Source organism: Sceloporus undulatus, chromosome 6, assembly GCF_019175285.1.
Source record: "Sceloporus undulatus isolate JIND9_A2432 ecotype Alabama chromosome 6, SceUnd_v1.1, whole genome shotgun sequence".
Classification (NCBI taxonomy): domain Eukaryota; kingdom Metazoa; phylum Chordata; class Lepidosauria; order Squamata; family Phrynosomatidae; genus Sceloporus; species Sceloporus undulatus.
In genome coordinates this window covers 56,797,738-56,817,605 of record NC_056527.1, presented here as the reverse complement: position 1 = coordinate 56,817,605, position 19,868 = coordinate 56,797,738, and the positions used below count along the sequence as shown (strand labels likewise).

Genomic DNA, 19,868 nt, shown 5'->3' with positions numbered 1-19,868 from the left:
GTTTTGGTATGTTTAAAAAAATAGCAGAGTACCTGAGCTCTGAACAGTTTAGTGTTTCCTCGGTGTTTATTTATGTATTTTAAAATTTATTAATGGATAAAAAAAGTAAAGGTGGTACTTCTGTCCATTGTGGAAGTTTGTATTTTACTTAACACTGTTGATATAAATTGTGTTTTGGTAAATCAGATGGTTGTAAACCAAACCCGTGTGACTTTCTATATTAATAACACACCAAATACGTTACCAGTGTGAACAACATAAAAGGAATTGGATATGTAAAAAGATCTAACTTTTAATCAAGGCAAACAAGTAAATAGACCTTGAAGAGGAATTCAAATACAGTATGTAAATTTGAAGCACCTACCAATACAAGCATATGCATGCCAATATAGCGTAATTCTTCCTGTATATACAGATAGAGTTATATATCATTGTTTAAGGAAATATATTATTGATATCTAAAAATATAGTATTTGAAGAATGCTTGGAATTATGTGCAGTATACACAGAGATAGCATCTAACAAAATATAAAGAAATGATGTTACTGTTTCGAATCTGCAACCTGCGCATTTTCCCCCGAGTAGCTTTTAATTTTTGAGACTTGAAGAAAAACCAGCTGTTCGTCTAAATCCCAAGATGCCCTTCTTTCCCTTGCTGTTTTAAATACCTTTTAAAAAATTTCATTTTGAAATTATGTTGTACATGTAACATTATTACACATTATATTGTACAGATATAAGAGAACAACAATCACATGATCAGTTTTCTAACTTCTAATAATCTCAATGTCAGTATGCCTGAAAATGTATACCTGAAAGATATTTTTGATATGTGAGCATTTGGCCCATATATGTATACAGTCAGCCCTTCCCTTATGCGAGGGATCTGTTCCAGACCCCTCCCCTCCACGAAAGGGGAAAACCACAGATACTCGCACCCCATTGAAAACAATGGGGTGCATGCATGCAGTGTGGCACAAATGCCATGGGCGCACACGCCATTCATTTAATTGTAGTGCAGCTTCAGCGTAAGCTGAAAGCTGTGTAAGCCGTGTAAGGAAAGTCTGCGTACAGCGCAGGCTGACTATATTGGCATCCACATTTAGATGCCGCACGCCAGAATGCCACCACCACCACCGGAAGTTCCCATTCCATTTCTGGTTCTTCCCACAGGAGGCGATTTTCAGTAAAGCTTCTGAACAGTTCCTGAAAATTGCTTCCTGTGGGATGAATCACAAACGGAAAGGGAACCTCCGGCAGTGGCGTTGGCAGCGGCGTTCTGGTGTGTGGTAAAATGCGTCCCTTGCCCCACTCTGTTCCCATCCCGCTCCCTTTTGTTCCGCGCCAGGCCCTTCCCAGGGGCCTGTGCGATAATCTCAAATGTTTACCCAGGACTAAGATAGTAGACCGTCTGGAAATACAGTATGCTACCTTTTATTTTCAGGGGGAAAGGTGGGATATAAAAACATTTTTTAAATAAAAAGATTATTTTTGAATGATGTTAAATCTGAAATAATTTTTGTCCATTTCCCCATTGAAGAATAGACGGGATTACTCTTTTGCGAATTTTAAAATAATTGTAACAGCTGGTCTGCAAATTATCCTTATGTTGGACTACACTAAAATAGAAGGATAAGTGATGGCTGTAATATTTTCAGGGTGTTAAGAGAGGTTCATCAGAGTTATCCAACAGTTCTGATTCAGTCATGTTAGGCCTACTTTCAAATTATTCTGAAGCAAAGCAAATAGTTTTGCCCAGCAGTACTACAGCTGAGAGAGATCCAGTACAGTGTCATGATTTCTATGATACCAGCACAGTCAGTCCCAGTGGGCAGAAGAACGTGCTGTTGACTCACATGCAATGGGTCGTAGTAAATGTCTTGCCATTCAAGGCTGGATGAGGGATACCACTGCTCCTTGTTCCCTCTTCTCTTGATGCTCATAGCTGTTCCCTCTCCTTTACAATGCTGCTGCCTCCTTTCCACCATTCAGATGACGTTACCACTCAAATGCCTTGGGATAAGAGGTTTTGACTCTTTAGCTACCTAGTTTATGGTGCTTTGGTGTGAGGAAGAACTCCTTCAGATCCAGGAATATAGACCTGGCTTTCTTGAAAGACTACCTGGTGCTTCATTTGGCAGCTGGGGGAGTTGTCCTTCCAAATAAGACATTGGTTGGGACAGCTGCTTATGAGAGCTTTACTTGCGTTTTCCCCAAAAGCAAGAGAGTATTGTGTACACAGTTCTGCCGAGCAGCCATTTTGTCCCAGTGCTTCATAAGGGAAGGCAATGGAAGGGGACGCCTTTGACTATTGCCCCGATTTGGTCCCTAAGGTAAAAAAAAATTACCCCAAATAATGGGAAGGTGAGCCTTGTTGATATGTATTGTTCCTATACATAATGATTAGAGCAGTTTGTTACTTAAAGCCCTGTGTCTTAATTTGGTTCTCATCTTCACACTTGATTTTCCGTTGGAGGTTTAAGATCAAGAATGCTACCATTGCGTATCTCATGTTGGATTCATGTTAACGGTTCAACTCATGCTCAGTCACAGTCCAGTGAAAATTAGAGGCTTCATTTTTGAGGCAATTTATGTTGGGCTGCATGTTGAATTAGTTGAAAGATTCAAGATCTCAGTTGCCCTGGGGTTGCTGGAAAGCATGCTTTTTAAAGAGTGGTCCCCCTCCCCTTCCTCATAATTCTAGGAAGCCCTGTTTTGCCTTTGTAGTGAGCACTGCCAAGCCAAAATTAATGCTTGTAGCAGTCTGCAGCTGTGTCCATAACTGAATATTTTTTTTGTTTTGTTTTCTTTTACAAGGTCACAAGTTTGCAGGAGTGTCTGCTTACGGGAAGTTCAGTAATTCAGTTAACTCTGTGTTTTCTGGGTAGAGGGAATCAGCGTTTGGGGAACAGAAAAGTGAAAATTCAGTAGAATATGCAAACTTTAATACAATTTTTCTTGGCTATATTCACACATATTGTGGAATCAAGGAAAAAGAGTGATGTCACAGAGCCACAGAATGACCCTCTACTATAATGTTACTACAAACGCAACTCTTAGTATGTTCTAACACTTTTCCTATAACGACTTTATTACAATGTTACATGATCTGTCTATGCCAACTATCATCTAGCATCCTGATTTTATAAAGAAATTAACTCATTTCAGGCATAATATGGTGTATTTTCTATGTATTGAAAGAACGGATCTGGTTTTCTGGGTGTTTTCAGTGATAAGGAGAAGGATAAGACATACGTACAGTATGTGTACTCAGCATATATGAGTGCTCTGGGTAGAAGGGATAAGAAGGAAGGTGGTTCAGAGTGAAAGAGAAAGAGATAGGGAAATGGAGTTAGGTGAAAGGATTGAGAAAAAGAATTTGTCTTCTGTGAAATAGGTTTTTGTAGCAGAGAATTGTGGGTTCAAATGAATTGGGTCCAAAACACATTGCAGAATTAATCCAGTTTGAGACCACTTTAACTGCCTTGGCTGAGTGCTAGTGAATCCTGGTAATTGTAGTTTATTGGGGCACCCACGCTCTCTGACAGAGAAGGCTAAATGTCTCACAAAACTACAGTTCCCAGGATTCTCTAGCATTGAGCCAGGGCAGTTAAAGCAGTCTCAAACTGGATTATTTCTGCAGTGTATTTAGGTGCTTGTTTTGTTTAATGAGACTCAGAACCCGTTTCTCTTTATATTAAATCTTGAGCAAGCTGCTTGTCTTTTGTGATTTTCTGTACCTCCCATGACGGCTATTCTACAGTGTGGCCCAGAGCTTGTAAATATGCCCATGGTCCCCCCCAAAAATGTAGATCCTGATATATGGATTTGACAGAATTCTGATTCTTTCATCACAGTTCTTCTAATGAGCCAGAAGCAAATTGGCTTGCACTGTGTGACTGGCTCTTCAGTGAAAGTCACCAATTAGCCTATTGCCTATAATAGCATCTTTGGGAACAACAGTGAAGTCCCTTCCATCTACTATCTGTTTTTAAAAGAGCATTCTATTTTTTAAAGATTTGATTCATTGTTCAAAGTGTATGAAGGGAGGAAAGAATGATAACTGCATTATTTAAATGAAATTTCTTCTTTCCGGTGTTTCCTTCTTTACTACCTTTTGTATCTTTGCAAATGCTGTGTATATTTATTCTGTCTGCCTATCTGTTTAGGTCTGGTCCATCACATCTGTAATCTCCTAATAGAAGCTGCTGCTCTGTGCTTGGATGCAGAAGATAAAAGTAACATCAAGACAGCAAATGCTTTTCTCCTCTCTTTGCTTGACATTTTGCACCACATGCTGATACATACAGCTAATATTGTCCGCCTGACACTGCAGGTACAGAGTCTATTTTCTGGTAGAATGAACATCGTTGTGCAAATTGTTAGTCTCTTTCGCTTCACTCTTGTTGGATTCCCCACTGTAAACTCAAATGAAATAGAACAAATTTGTTTAACAATTGTGTGTCCAGTAAGTTTCCATAGGCAGTGGCTTGTTAACAATACATGAGCTAAATGCCATAGTGGTTATCCTTGATATTCACCACCAGCCCCTTTCATTTTTTCTTTTTCTTTTTTGTTTGTTTTGTTTGTAACTGAGTAATTTCTATACTGCTTTTCAGATCTAAAAATGTCTAATGAGATTTGAATCTCCACATTTTGGATATACTTAAGGAAGTATCAAGGACATACTGTTGTAAAATATAATTTAGGCAAGGTGGTGGTGGATATGTGGGTGTTTAAAATGTTACAGGTGTTACCTTGCACTCCTACAGGTCACCCTAGCATATGGGCTTTAAATAAACCAAGATGATTTCTTTTCAATAACAATAATCTGTTATATCTTTTTCTTCAATCGCACCCTCATATTATGATACATAAATATTAAAATGAATGTATAATAAGGAGTAAGGGTGTAAGAAAGTGTAAGATGAAGGTGTAATAATGTCACATCCGAATGCTGGTATTGAATGAGAACGAGTGTTATAGACCAGATTGACTGCTCTGTGTTGGTCTAAGCTCCAGATGTGGGAATAAATTGGTACATGCTCAAGTGTGTTTTACTTGTTAGAAGCTGTTTGTTTGTTTGTTGGTTTGTTTTTTACTTAGCTTGATTCTGTCATGAAAATGCTAAGCAAAGAATCTGAATTATTAAAATAATTGTATGGGGTAGTGGTTTGAGTGTTGGACTACAACTCTGGAGACCAGGATTCAGTTCCCAGCTTGGCCATGAAACCCACTGGGTGAACTTGGACAACTCATATGCTCTCAGCCTCAGGGGAAAGCACTGGCAAACATCCTCTGAACAAATCTTGCCAAGAAAAGCCCATGATAGGGTCATCTTTGTTATTGTTGTTGTTGTTGCTGTTGAGGCCTTCAAGTCTTTTCTGACTTATGGTGACCCTATGATGCCCTATCATGGGGTTTTCTGGAGCTGAGAAGATTCTACCCACCAAAGGTTGCCCAGCAAGTTTCTGTGGCCAAGCGTGGAATCAAACCCTGATCTCCATGGTCTTAAGGCCTACACTCAAGCCACTATGCCATGCTCACTCTCAGGGTTGTCTTAAGAATGCCATATGTTGGAAATGACTTGAAGGCATACAACAACAATGTGTCCAAACTAGAAATTTAATATCTGCAAAGGAACAGAATCCTGATTATATTGTAAAGATTTGCATTGTGATCTTCTTGTTCTTTTCTTCCTAAGACTGTTTTTTATAACATTTTTTTTCTCATTAAGGCTCAGAAAACTGGCACTGGAGGGGACACTCAAACTGCGGAAGATCTTCTGCTTATCAATAAACCTTTGACAGACCTAATCAGCTTGCTTGTTCAGCTGGTGAGTACTTCCTTCTTTGTAAGACTGTTGGAAATATTGTTTATTTAGATTTTTGCCTGCCTGTCCAAAAGGTGCAGGGGTTATTATAAGGCAATGAAAAAAATAATAAAAGAAAAGTACTGTATGTTGTCATTAAAAAAAATACTGAGAATAAAGGTTAGGTTTCCAGCACAACTGCATTGTATTAGCAGACCATCTCGGTGACTGAATTATTCTTCAACTGTATCTATCTTCATCCAGACCAATATGTTTTGCTGCCTGAAGCAAAGGACAAGATAATTACCAACCACCCCACTCACACTAAAATGTTCAGTTTACAATATATGACTGGCTGCCAATCTTACATCAGTGTTGGCTGAATCTTACTTCAGTGCTGGCTGCCTCTATTCACTTCAGTGGAGTGAAGGAGAATTTCCTCCCCCAGTAATTCTATGAGAAATTAGAAGAGGAGGTCTGGTGAATCAAACTCCATTAAAAGAAATGCATTTCTGTCCCTGACAGAACAAAATCTGAAGAGATTGGGGCCCTGAGTTCAGCATCTTTTTGTTGGTGTTAACTGCCATCAATCTGACTTTGACTTATGGTGACCCTATGGACCTTATCACACATGGGGGGGGGGGGGTTTGCAGCTCAGATCCACAGTCACTCCTGTTGTAGCAATTCAAAGCGCTATTTTTTTTACACCAGATCCAGAGTCACTCCTCTCTAACAATGCAGATTGAGGTTAAAACGTGATGTTTTTTCACACCTGGTTGCCTTTCTGTTGTCCTTCCGAAGTGAGGGGCAAGCGAAATCAGTTCGATTCCAAGCAAGTCACGTGATGCGGACTCAAGCAAAGGGGAGGAGTGCACATTGTATTACCACACCAGAGCATACTTTGAGGGTTCAATGATTCGAATTGGCACCTTTGCACATTCTAAGTGGGGCTCTGGACGCTGTCCTCCTTCCCTGCCCCCTCCTTAGCTGTCATCCTTTATCGGGGTCTAGGAGAAGGCAGGGGATGATGGGACAGGTCGCTGGGGGTCCCTGGGGCCAGGATCAGGATGCAGGAGCAGTCAGGGGATGTTGGGATAGGTCGCTGGGTTCCCTGGGGCCAGGATCGGGATGCAGGAACAGTCAGGGGATGATGGGTTAGCTCGCTGGGGGTCCCTGGGGCCAGGATCAGGATGCAGGAGCAGTCAGGGGATGATGGGTTAGCTCTCTGGGGGTCCCTGGGGCCAGGATCGGGATGCAGGAGCAGTCAGGGGATGATGGGACTGGTGGCAGGGTGAAGGAGGGTAGCAGATTGGGGTCTAGGAGGATGCAGGGGACGCAGGGGTTGATGGGATCAGCTGGTTGGCAGAGAGAAAGAGATGGCATGAAGGAGGAGGGCAATGACGGAGCAGGACGCAGGGGCCAAGAGGGGTGACATCGGAGTGCTTTTCCACACCAGACCAAATCGCAGTGCAATCGAAGGTAGCCTGGAAGTGAATTCTCTGAAGTCACTTTTTCCCCGTTTTTACCAAAATGAGGGGTGACTTCAGAAACACTGCTGAAGCAATTCGCAAGCAGCTCCCATAGAAATCAATGGCGTCTGATAAAGCAGTCAGTTTATGACATGAAACTGCATCATTAGAAGTGCAATCACTTCGGAAGTGAGCTGGAACTGAGCCACAACATCACCAAAAAGCTCCGTGTGATATACTCCTATGAATGAGAGACATCCAAGTCACCCTGTCCTCAACAGCCCTGCTCAGGTCTTGCTCAGGGTCCAGAAGAAGGGGCTTAGAAAGAACTAGGACACAGTAGGGAGAGAGCCAAAAAGCAGGGCCATGAGGAAGACTAAGAGGACTGCAGAAAATTGAAATAAGCAAATCATGATGTAAGTTGAATCATTAAGTAGTCATTAGGAGCCAGGTACTGTATTGACAGATAAGAATAGCTGGGCAGGCAAGAAATTTGGGAATATGGTTAATAGAGTTTTGGTTTCTGTTTTAATGGAGAGGTAGGTAACTGTGTTCCACAAGATATTTTTGTACTGCAAATCTCATAATCCCCCACCCCATGCTGGCAAGTGCTCATGGCAATTATAAGCAAAAAACACCAGGAGTCCACAGTTGCACATTCCTGGTTGAAGGGGGAAAGATTTTCGCCATTCTGTTTCTTTTTCCTCCGTGGACTAGTTTTCCCCAGCATTCCATTCTAACTGCCTTCAAGTTTCATGTGGATATGATGGTGATGATTTATACATGATTAAGCATGCATAAAGAACCTAAAATATATAAAGTTCTTTTTTGTGGTCTCTGTACCTCATACAAATGAGTTTCCAAATGTGCGGTTGGAGAAGAAGTACATATGCTTTCAGCATGTAATGGATGATTCCCATACCTATGTGGATTAAGGTGCCCATGGCAGGACATTACAGTGCAGATGTGGATGTATATTCCAGTTGAGTTGAGTAACAGGTTTATAACACTGAAGTTTGATTTTACATTTTTCTTAATATTTCATCTTGCTCATAGCTCTCAGCATCCATCCATTTCAGTCTGTTCTGTTATCATCTCTCTTATATAACAAACATCTATCTCTTGTCATAATAAGTTCTCTTTGTGTGCAACCTCATTAAGGTGCTGAAACAGGCTTAGATGTTCTAGCAACTCTGCTGGTATTAAATCTGCTACTTTAGCTGAAATTATCATATACATTGTTTGCAGTTCTTGCAATGCTCTGTTACTGAGGTCAAAACAAAAGGCTGAAACTATAAAAATATGACAGTAGCATAACATTTTCCTAATTAATGCTGTACTATGCTTTTGCAGACATAATTCATGGAATGTCTGTATGTGTGAAGATGTCCACTGGAATTGCTCTTTTGACAAGTGTTCTCTTGCATTTCAATGTTTCTGAATTCAACTGCATTTTTTATTCTATAAAGCTTATTATTTGTTGCATAAACATTACTTTAAAAGTGCATATAGACTTGAACTGATTCCTTCTACATATGTTGCTTTTTCTACACTTAGGAGTCCCCTGAATATTTCTGTATCTTTCCCATCTTTTTAGATACTGTGCTTTTTTTACCTTTAGCCATGTCCCTTTGCCTATTCTCCATGCCACATTACCTGTTTCGTATTACTTTTTTGAACCAATTGGTGAGGGCATTTTTATATGCAGCAGGTATACAGTAATAGAATAAACAAATGACATTGTATACAGAAGCATATCTATCCAAACAAAATCTCAGTTCTGCAATTTGTATAAATTATGCAAATGGCATACAAAAACATCTGTTTTCTAAGCTATGGGGATGGTGTGTCATATAATTATAGGCATGTTGAGCTTCTAATATTCTTATACTAAAACAATAAAGCACATTTAATGTAAACACACTCCCTAGAGTATTTTCAGAGGCACAGATTTAGATTATGGAAACAGTTGCTTAAAATTTATAAATTAATTTTCCCTTAGGTCATCTTACTGTATGAACAATGGTGGAAGGCCAAAAATATTCAGGGGGTGAAACTAAAGTCCCTTGCGATTGCAATAAATATAATGGATGACAATTCTGGGTTCTTTTTCTATACTAGTCTTCATATAGCTCTAGGGAGCAGAGGGATAATGTTCTCTGAGCTAATGATACACTCAAAATGAAAGCAAATTTAAGATTTATTGAAATGGTAGACTAGATGTTGAAAAGCAATACATGACTCTAAAACAGTGAGTAATATAAAATATGAGGTAGTAATGGTAAAGAAAGTTAAATCACAAAAAACTTAACATGACTAGCAACATATAATAGCTAAGGCACAACTACTAAAAATAAATTTAGGATAGCATCAAATGTAATAATTAAAGCAGTTACAGTGTGAGTAGCGTGTTAGAGCAAATTTAAAACATTAAATGCTAGCTTGATTCACATCCACAACAGTTTAATAAACTTAAACATTTTAAATTTCCAGCTAAAAAAGAAAGTCATCTCTACCACTTCTATAGTCCGTTCAGAATTTTTAGATGATCTTTTAAACCAGCAAAAGTTTTAAGCAGATCAGATTGAATAAGCACAGACTGTCTGGCAAAGAAAACCTGTCCATCCTTGGTCATTTCTTTATGTGTATGTTGCTCTACTTTCTAAGATTGTCACCATGCATGTGTCTGACTTTACCAGACATCAAAGCCCAGATACATGTCTGAATTTTGCAGACTTGAAAGCTGGCTACCTGCAACTTTGATGTCTCCATTAATATGAATACAAGTGTATGGTATATGTTCCTGTTCCTATAAAATAGAATATGAATGTGTTGGCAGGATAAATGTATGAACATAGGTGCCCAGATTAATTAGTTTTGTGTCCTGTCTTCTCTAAAGAAACTTGCCAAGAAAACCCCCTGATAGGGTCACCTGAGAATCACTATAAGTTGGAAAGGACTTGAAGGCACACAACAGCAACAACAGCAACAGCAACGAACCCCAGTTGAGTTGTGTTGAACAAAGGAATTATACCCATTTCAATATTTTGTGAACTGTTATACCAGTGGGATTGGCCAGAGAACTGTACACCACAGGCAGTCCCAGTTTGTTAATTTCTGGTACAATAAATCTCAGTATCCAAAGATTCTCGTCCAGGCATGATGGCCACCCAAATCTTAACTGAAAAAATGGACTTTGGATTCTTTAGCTTTAACAGTAGAGAGAAACAAAGTGGAATCAACTTATCAGAGACTCATGTGTTTAGATTGAACTGATTTAAAATAAAAAGTAAAATTAATTTAAAATGAACCTTATTCTCACTCTATGAGAAAATCATAAGAGAACAATAAAAATGTGTTTTGAGAGAATCACAAAACAATAAAACTAACATGTAAGTCTTCTAACACAAAACATTTTTTAAAAAATTATTTCTTTACTGTTACGGTCTGCATTATTTCATAGAAAGATTATAAGAGATCAGCTCTCAGTTTTGAAGTATATTTTAATAGGTGTGGATTTCCAGTGCAGGTATTGTCTTATCTACAGACATCCTTTTTTAGCCTGTTTGCAAACGTACAATCTTTTCTTCTATTGCCATCTTCCAATCTTCTGTCCCTTCACTACTATGGGTTTACACAGCTGCAAAATTCCATTATGGTGTCCATGAACCAAAGTTATCCTAAATTAGAGTCTTTGTTCATTAGAGATGATATGATGAAACTTCAGGCCTCAAACAGATGTTCTTTGCTTCTGGTACTCAAACATGCAATTAACATAAGTCATATTCATATCCATGGTAGGCTTTCTAGAGGCAACTGACTGATCACAGTGCAAACAGAGAATTTGACTAAAGATGCCTTTATTCAGATCCAGCAATGGTCTTTATATGTCATTGATATTGTTGTTTGTTTGTTTTTTGTTGTTGTTCCTCATTTAAAATTAGTATTATCACAGATTCATAATTTTTTTTCAATTTGAAAAAAGAGAATATATCTAAAAGCACTTAATTAGTTCATTAATTAGTAATTCTTTTGTTGTGGCCCTAGAAAGGGGGATCTTTTCCTCATAATTGCAAATCTTCATGATTGCAAATCATCCCTGTGCAAGTAATCTGTGGAAAACATACACTGGAATAATAAAACAGCGTTATCATTAACATTAATGATTAATTAATTAATTTAACATTAATAAGTCTTTTGCTTATTCAGTTTTTCTTAAGCCTGTTTCTTCCTCCAACGTCCAGGAGATGCTAACGTACCAAACATTTCTGTTTTAGTTGGAGGAAAATATTCTGTCATGTATTGTTGAGTGCTTTCAAGTCATGGCAACCGTAAGGCAAACCTATCATGGAGTTTTCTTGACAAGATTTGTTCAGAGGGAGTTTGCCTTTGCTGTCCTCTGAGGCTGAGAGAGTGTGATTTGCACAATGGATTTCCATGGCTGAGTGGGGTTATGAAGCCTGGTCTCCAAAGTCATAATGCAACATTCAAACCACTACAACACGCTGGCTCCTTCCCTCATCTATACTAATTATTTCTGTCTGCTTTCTGTTGTGGAATTCAAAACAGTCCTTTCCAAGCAGCCTTCCATCCTGATACTGGTGCATCACATGCACTTTGTTCAGAACTCTACTATTATATAGCAGTCCTCTATTTGTCTGTCGGTGGCCAATCCCAAAACTGTGTGTGCTAAATGCAAGATATGTAGATGAGGGGTGGGAGGGAATCCACATTTATGAAAGATTTATTTCATCACTTGACAGAGCTACTTTTTTAAAAAATCACAAAATATATTGTCTATTTTTACCTAGAGAAAATTAGTTCGAGCAACCTAGGAAAAGCAGATCAGTTTACCAGACAAAAGGGATAATCAGTTCCAGCAATAAAACATCACCAAAGCCCCTAATAACTGGGACTGGTCTTGGGATGATACGCATGATTTTGCCTTTCCTTCCCAATTTTTCCTGCAAACCAAATATTACTCATATGACTAGGGCCTATTAGTTGTAATCTTAAAATGTATGTTACAGATTGCCATGTTTGGATCATCTTAACAGATATTGTTAGTTAGTTGTAGAAGAGTTGGATATGCTGAGACTTATTAATAGACATTGTAGCCCACCTCTAGTATGCAGAAATAACATTTATTTTGTATTGTATTCTTTGTTTTTCACTCTTCAGAACACTAGAGGTTGGGACCCTGATAATTTTGTAGACACACACACACACACACACAACCCAACCATCAAAAGCAAGGGGAGTGCTGCTCTTAAAGATCATTTACTAAACAAAGGAAAGTTTCTAGTATGTGTTTATCCCCTCTCAGTCTACCAGGGCTCTTGGGGTGATGCTAGTTGAAACACTCCAGACTTCTCCTTAAAATATTGTTAAGAAAATGTTTATGTACTTGAGTGAAACTGAGTTTTAGAAGGAAAGAAGAAGGAAAGCTGAAAGACTTAGAAAAGTCGTATTTCTTTCTCGCTTTTCACACAGAAGCTACATTGCCTACTATTTGAAGCTGTTTCTAATAATGTGAGTGTGATTGACATTGTTGCTGCTCTTAGAATTGATCAGTAAAATGCATACTCTTGAAAGAAGCAGACGGAGAGGGTACCAGGTTAAATAATTGTGGGAATGTCTGCATTTTCAAACCTATATATTATATGATGCCTGCTGAAAACGTTTGTCATTTGAGGTCCTGTAATAAGTAAGGGCAGGTTAGGAGGCTGCATTGTCCCGCAGCGTACCTTGTGGAGGCTACATCTCTTGAGACAATGGTGGTTTTGCTTCCAAATGCCTCCTGGGAAGGTGTTGAGGCATTTTTCACCACCGTTTGGGCTTTCTTTGGACTGTTTTAGCATTTGTTACAGTAGAAAATGACCCCCACAAAGGCATTTGGGGGCAAATACATTAAAAAAAAACACTGAGTGCCCTGTGGACCACAAAAATAACCCTTGGGGTGCATGTACCTTGCATAGCACACTTTCTCCTCCCTGCCCCAGAACACTGTATCATTGTCTTCATATTAATCTTGTTCAATAATATTAACTGGAAATGAAGCGAAGTAGGAGAATTTGCTTACCTTTAGAAAGTGACTGTTGCTGTATCCAAAAATCCATTGAATCTGAATCCTTTGATGTTAAGGCTTTTGCTTACTGTTTTATTTGTTTACTGTTTTATTTCAGCTTCCCAGTGAGGACACTGAAATATATGAGACTGCATCCCAGTGCTTGTCATTGTTAGTACAACTATATGGTGGGGACAATGTCGATAGTATGTCTCCAGAAAATATGGGCAGCTTCGCTGAAGTACTGGAGTTGAAAACCGAAGTGAAAGATCAGAAACTTTTGCTGAGAGTCATTAAGAGATTGGTAAGTTAACTGCTTTCTAGAATATTCATGAAACATTTCTAGTGCTCATTTTTACCTAATTTGCATATTGAAGGTACATAAACTTGTTTTGGGGGGGGGAATTAACGTGACGGTGGTGATTTTTATGATGTCTAAACCTATTTAGTACTAAACACATGTATGAAAAGAATCTGAGGATCTTCATAGACCACAAACTGAAAATGGGGCAATAGTGTAATGCAATGGTAAACAACAAAATAAAAACAGTTGATGCAATTCCGAATATCAGTCAAGAGACGTCTAGCGTCAACATCAAGGAAACTAATCTTTTCGCTATGTTCTCCTTTGGTCAGACCTCACTTAGATTACTGTGTTCAGCACAAATTTAAGAGGATGTTAACAAACTGGAACATGTGCAGAGGAAAGTGCGTATTGTTAGAGAAGGGTCTGGAAATGAAGCCCTTGTGAAGAAATGTTATGAAGCATTCCCTGAAGATGCCAGCCACAGATGCTGGTGAAACGTCAGTTATAAGCTCTTCTCGAACATTGCCACATAGCCTGAAAACCCCACAAAAAACTATGTAATGAGGTAGTTGGATATGCTTATCCTGGGAAAGAAAAGAGTGAAAATGATAGCCATCTTCAGAAGGGCTATGTAAGATAGATCAAACTTGTTCTTTGCTCTTCAAGACCATATGAACTAAGGGGCAAAACAAATCTCCCCAAAAGGGCAGATCAGGGCCACCCCGGAGCTGCTTGCTCCAGAGACCTGGCAACCGCATATATGTGAACCCCATCCAACCCATCACCACTGTTTCAAAGCAGTGGGTTTTTACCACTCCTTTTCAAGATTACTTTTCCAGTTTGGGACAACTTGGCGGTGGCTTCCAGGCAACTTGGAGGCATGGGTCATATGATTGCCATGCCCCCAAGCTGCTCGGAAGCAGGCTTTTTTTGCCCGTCTGTTTTGGGCCTAAATCAAGGAATTCTAGCATTAGAAGGAACCCCGATGATAATCTAATCCAGTCCCTTGCCACTGCAGGAAACCACATACATACTTGAGCAGATCAGACTGCAAACAGCTGAGGGGAAACCATTTTGTGGTAGTGAACTGCATGTCAGCTGTATTATGTATACATAAGACATAGAATGTTAGTTTTAATGCAAAGTGGAGCATGAGATGAATATTATTATTTCTTTTGTTATGGAGGAACATGTCTCTGCAGGGTAAAGGGGTTTGTTTTCTGACTCTGGTAATTCTGTTGCCTTGCAAAACTACAGGTTAGCAATGATTTGCATATTAAGCCATACCAGTTACTTTGCTGTCAATAGAAACTTTTTGAAATGTAATGATTTTTCATTCCTCTCACACTTCTCCTCCATGAGTAGCAACTTAGTTTCTCAGAAGTAGATTGGCTGGAATACATGGCAAATCATATGGCATACACACTTGCTGTAAATCTTATCATACTTCTCAGCTTTTAGTCTCTTGGGAAGATGCTTTAGCTAGACTTACAGGTAATTAGCTCTTTCTCTACAATATCAAGTGCGGTAGAGAATGTTCCTCTATAACAGGAATACAGTACCTGTTCTCAGAATTTGTCATCTCAGTTATAATGAAGACAGACATACAAACACTCTGCAGATCTTGTAAGAATTATGGTAGGATGCATGGGTACAGCAGATGCAAAACCTACAGACAGAATTATAGCACTTTTGTTGGCATTTACACTCTAGTCAAGTTTATAGTAGATATGAATCCCTTTGCAATTCTTCCAGTTAATAAAGCATTTGGCCTATTTCTGCCATTTAAAATCCATATAAGTAGACATGTTATTGTGTTGAAGGAAAGTCCTGTGGCACTTGGAAGGTTAACAAGATATATTGTGGCATGAGCTCTGATAGACATTCTAGTAGCTGCACCTCATAGACTGTGGCTTATGAGATATCATACCAGGGCAGATTTTTTTTCTTTTTAATGTGTCAAAGGAGTCTCTTGTTTCTGCTGGATAATATCTCCATCATACAATCCCACAAGACTGCTGTCTAGGCTGCTTCACTAATTTACTAGTTATTCCTTTGACTACTTCTAATGTGTTATTTGCTCAAGGCTGTCTGTCATCCTGTGATATTTCAAGTTGTAAAATGAGCACTAGCAGTCTCATGAAGAGACATTTTTTTCTTTCTTGCCAGTAATTTGCAAAATGGCATACTTGAACACGGTTAACCAGACCAGAACAATTTGGCCATTCTCTAAGCTTGCCACCTCTGCCTAGCTTGCCTTTTACTTTATAGTCATAGCAAAGCTTTACCTGGTCCAGCCACTACTGTTGTCACTTTTTGTTGTGAGTAGAAAGTAATGTAATTTCAGAGACGTTAATAAAGCATAGTAAGAAATATGATACTTAAGGACAGTGCTACTCAAAGAGGTGGTATCTGGACCCCTGCTGGTCCCAAGGCCATATGTTCCTGACCCTTAGAGAACTTTTATGAAAGAAAGAAAGAAAAAATATGGTATTGGTAGCTGGAACATTGGTAAAAAAACACTGTCAGTCCTGCACACCAGATAGCTTAAGAAGCACTGCTTTAGAGTGCCTTTGGTGTATGGCTGGGATGCAGTTAGTGCTATGGCAATGTGTGCATGCATTTTTAAATGTGTGCATGCATTTCTGTCACCAAATATTCATTTCTCCTTTTAAAGTTGCACACTCACAAAAACGTGTGTCTCTTTAAAATAAACTCTTATCAGCCCTTATCAATAGAACTTTAATTAATATGTATCCTTGAGGTATGTAACTAAGCATCAAACTAGATGTGACTCAATTGATCAGTGTTGGAATTTTGTAATATCTTTTTTCAATATTTCAAAGGAGTCTATGATGGGAAGGGGCCACAGATTGGTTGAAGACTTCATTTCTGGAGGAAGGACTTTTTTTCTCCCTATCCTATGCTATTTTCCTATTCAAAATCCCTCCTCAAAACTCTTGCCAATAAACTCTAGGACAGGATCAACCTAAGTTGGTGTTTCTTTGAAGCCATGTAAGAACAACAAAGGAACCTTCTGTTAAAAAAAATTATGGCAAGCATTTGAGAATCCAAGTATTAAGGACCTACCAGATCACTCCTACTTTTTCAAACAAGATTTCTGATGCAGACATTTTGAATTAAAACTGTTAGGGATCTTATTCTTAAAGAGCACAATAATCTCTTATCTTCCATATGTCTAAATGGGAAGTACGGTAGTTGGCAGGCAGGGATGTTCCCAGTAATGGGTGTTTGTTGCTATGTTTCCATTTCCACATTCTAGAAACATTAGGGGGCAAAAGAAGAAAAGTATGTGAGAAGGAACAATGTCAAGGCAGATGAAGAATCTTTTTGGCTAGCCACAAGAATGTGAAGAGGGTGCTTTCAGCCTATACAGTAACTACCTCTTGATCTGAACAGTGACTTTTAGTATATATTATGAGACTGTTGTGGATAGAGCTGAGTAGAGTAGCATGATTTCAGAAGACCAAAAAGAAGAAGGTCGCAGTATTCACACAGCGTTCTTCATAATCTCTATGCAGTTTTGTATTGTGCTGGTGTCCTGTTGCTTGTTTTAGGGACTGTGTAAGCCTCACCCTTTCCACCACATACGTGAACAGGAGCAAAAGAAGATCCTTGATAATCAGACAAAAGCCTACCTAGTTCATCACTCTGTTCCAGGCCTGCACAACATGCAGCTCACCAAAGAATTTGGGGTGACCTGCAAGATTGTGGAACGAGTTCAAGGCTCCTCTGCCACTCAGCCTTCCCCAGAAGAGAAGGCCAGGCAACATAGGAGGAGGATGGGCAAAGGCTTGCCAAGTAAGGCTCCTCCACCATCCGGCTTTCTCCTGAGGAGGAGGCCAGAGAGTGGAGGAGGAGGAAGACAGGCAAGCCTCCTCTACTGCTCGGCTTTCTCTTGAGGAAAGGGCCAGGCAGAAGAGGGGGATAGAATTAATATAATGAATTAATTAATATTTAATTAAAATCTATCTGCGGCCCGAAGAAGTTTATCTATTTTAATTTTGGCCCCTTCCTACTGTCAGGTTGTGCAGGTCTGCTCTATTCCCTCCACTTGGTACTGCATCTGAAGAAGTGGGTTTATGTCCATGAAAGCTCATCAAGATTTGCATTTATCTATCTCAGCATTTCACTGTTACCAACTGATAACTCATGTGAAAATAAAAATCAGTTAGTGTTAAAGGTACTGCTGCTTTTCCTTTCCATGCCCCTTCCTTCCTCCTTTCTGTTCACTTACTAGTTAATCAGATAGGGAACAGCCAGGACAGGAGCACAGTTTAACCCTCCCTCCTATCCTTCAGAAATGTGTGATTCTGATACAGCCATATTACTAATAACTACTGATACCCTTATCCTCCATTAATCTGTCTCATCTGTTTTTAAGCTGTCCACATCAATGGCTGTCTCCCACATTGGAGTCTCAATGGATGATTCTGCATTCTAGTATTAATCTTAGTTTTTTGTCTGAATTAAAAATTCAAGACATTATAACTATTCTTAAAACTATTCCAGAGCTTTGATCTTTTTGGCTGCCTTTATTTTATGTTTTCATGCTCAATAATATCTTCTTGAGATAGAGTGACCATAACTATGTACAGTATTCCAAGTATACAGTATATAACAGTCCAGATATGGTGAAAACACAAGGATGTAAAAAGGGTATGAGGAATCCTATTATCAAAGAAGAAGACTTTGAAGAATCTGTTCTATCCTTGACTTTTCATTGGATGGCAGATCAAGATTTGCATGTATCTATCTCAGCATTTCACTGTAACCAGCTGATAACTCTTTAGTATGTCTGCAGAAGAGGACCACCATTTTGACATACTGTATATTATGTGACTGTAATGGGAAGCAGTAGAAGGTAAAAAAGAAAAAGAAAGCAACGTATACAACTGCCAAATGCTTTATGAATCCATGCTTTGAAAAGACATCTAATGTGAAACTGATTTGCAAGGGCTGTTTAAAAATAGCACTAGAAATTGGGTTGTGCTTTCAGTGGATTTCACAGTAATTGACTTTTTTAGGTTTAGTCGATGTTGCAATTCACATTTTCAAAGATGAAGCCTAAACATTTTGAATTATGAAGGATATGCTAGTTAAACATTTATACATGCACCCGGTGCTGTCATTCCTTCAGACTATTAAAATGTAATGTTTTTATATGAATAGCATTATACATTTATAACAAGTGTAATTTGTATAGTGATGATGATGGTCTATGGGCTGTGAACTACAGTATCAAATTTCAAACAGCAGATGCTTTCTCTGGGATAATGTCCTTTATTAGGACAAATGGATGAGGCTAACATGAGTGAGCATTATAGTCAGTATTTTAGCTTGGTCTCATATCCTGCTTTCTATCTTCCTACATTTTTCTGTATATACTATAGTCTTATATTTGCTGTCTACACTAATTTGTTGTTGGTGTGAGACAGTATTAGTTGTTTACTAGGACTTCCAATACACCATTCTAGTCTAACATATGATATTGTGTGAGCTTGTACCTCAGATTTGCACATGAGTTCTGCATTCTCACACAAATAGCTTTTTATAGTTCTTAAAGTACATTTTAGGGGCACTAGATTTGGCGATTAACATTAACGTTACCCACAGAATTACAGAAACTTAATAGCTACCTTTTTCAAACTTCACTGATAAGTAACTAAATTGTATGCATATATTCTATTTTTTTCTCAATTTCAAAATGAGACGATGTATACAAATTGTAAATTCTGTCTGCTATGAAGTATTGTAATTCTGACAGTGTCAAAGGGTATTCTGTAATGCAGCATGCTGAGGTCTGTTGGTGATCTCCTTTGCCCTTTACTTTTAAAATGTGAGCTATTGTGCTCCTGTTATTACACTCTTCTTTTTGTGTCTCAATTAAAATGACATTTATTTGTTTATAAACAAATATGTCACTAGTTATATTATTTAAATTCATTGTAAGCTGGTAGAGGAAAAATTCATAGAAAAATAGGAAATGTTGAATGAGAGTTGGGGCTTTCCCCATCCTTTGCCATGCTAATGTTATTTTTAAGGTGTTCTGTGGATGAAATTTATTCATATCAGCAGTCCCTTAACTGCAAGCCAAATATGTACAATCCAAGAAAATATTTCCCAATTGACTCTGTACAATATATATAGTGGAAATCATAATCTCTGGTTCTCCCAGTGTTGTTTGACTAA

General features: G+C 38.6%; 1 protein-coding gene across 4 annotated transcripts in view; it reads left to right on the top strand.

The window, feature by feature from the left end:
* Positions 1-19,868, top strand: part of ULK4 (unc-51 like kinase 4) — a 195,055-nt gene that overhangs the window by 126,825 nt on the left and 48,362 nt on the right. For all 4 annotated transcript variants that reach the window (XM_042477193.1, XM_042477191.1, XM_042477190.1 and 1 more), the window contains exons 33-35: positions 4,170-4,336; positions 5,738-5,836; positions 13,467-13,652. In XM_042477193.1, the coding sequence (XP_042333127.1) occupies positions 4,170-4,336; positions 5,738-5,836; positions 13,467-13,652 (452 nt within the window). The remainder of the gene's footprint in view (positions 1-4,169; positions 4,337-5,737; positions 5,837-13,466; positions 13,653-19,868) is intronic.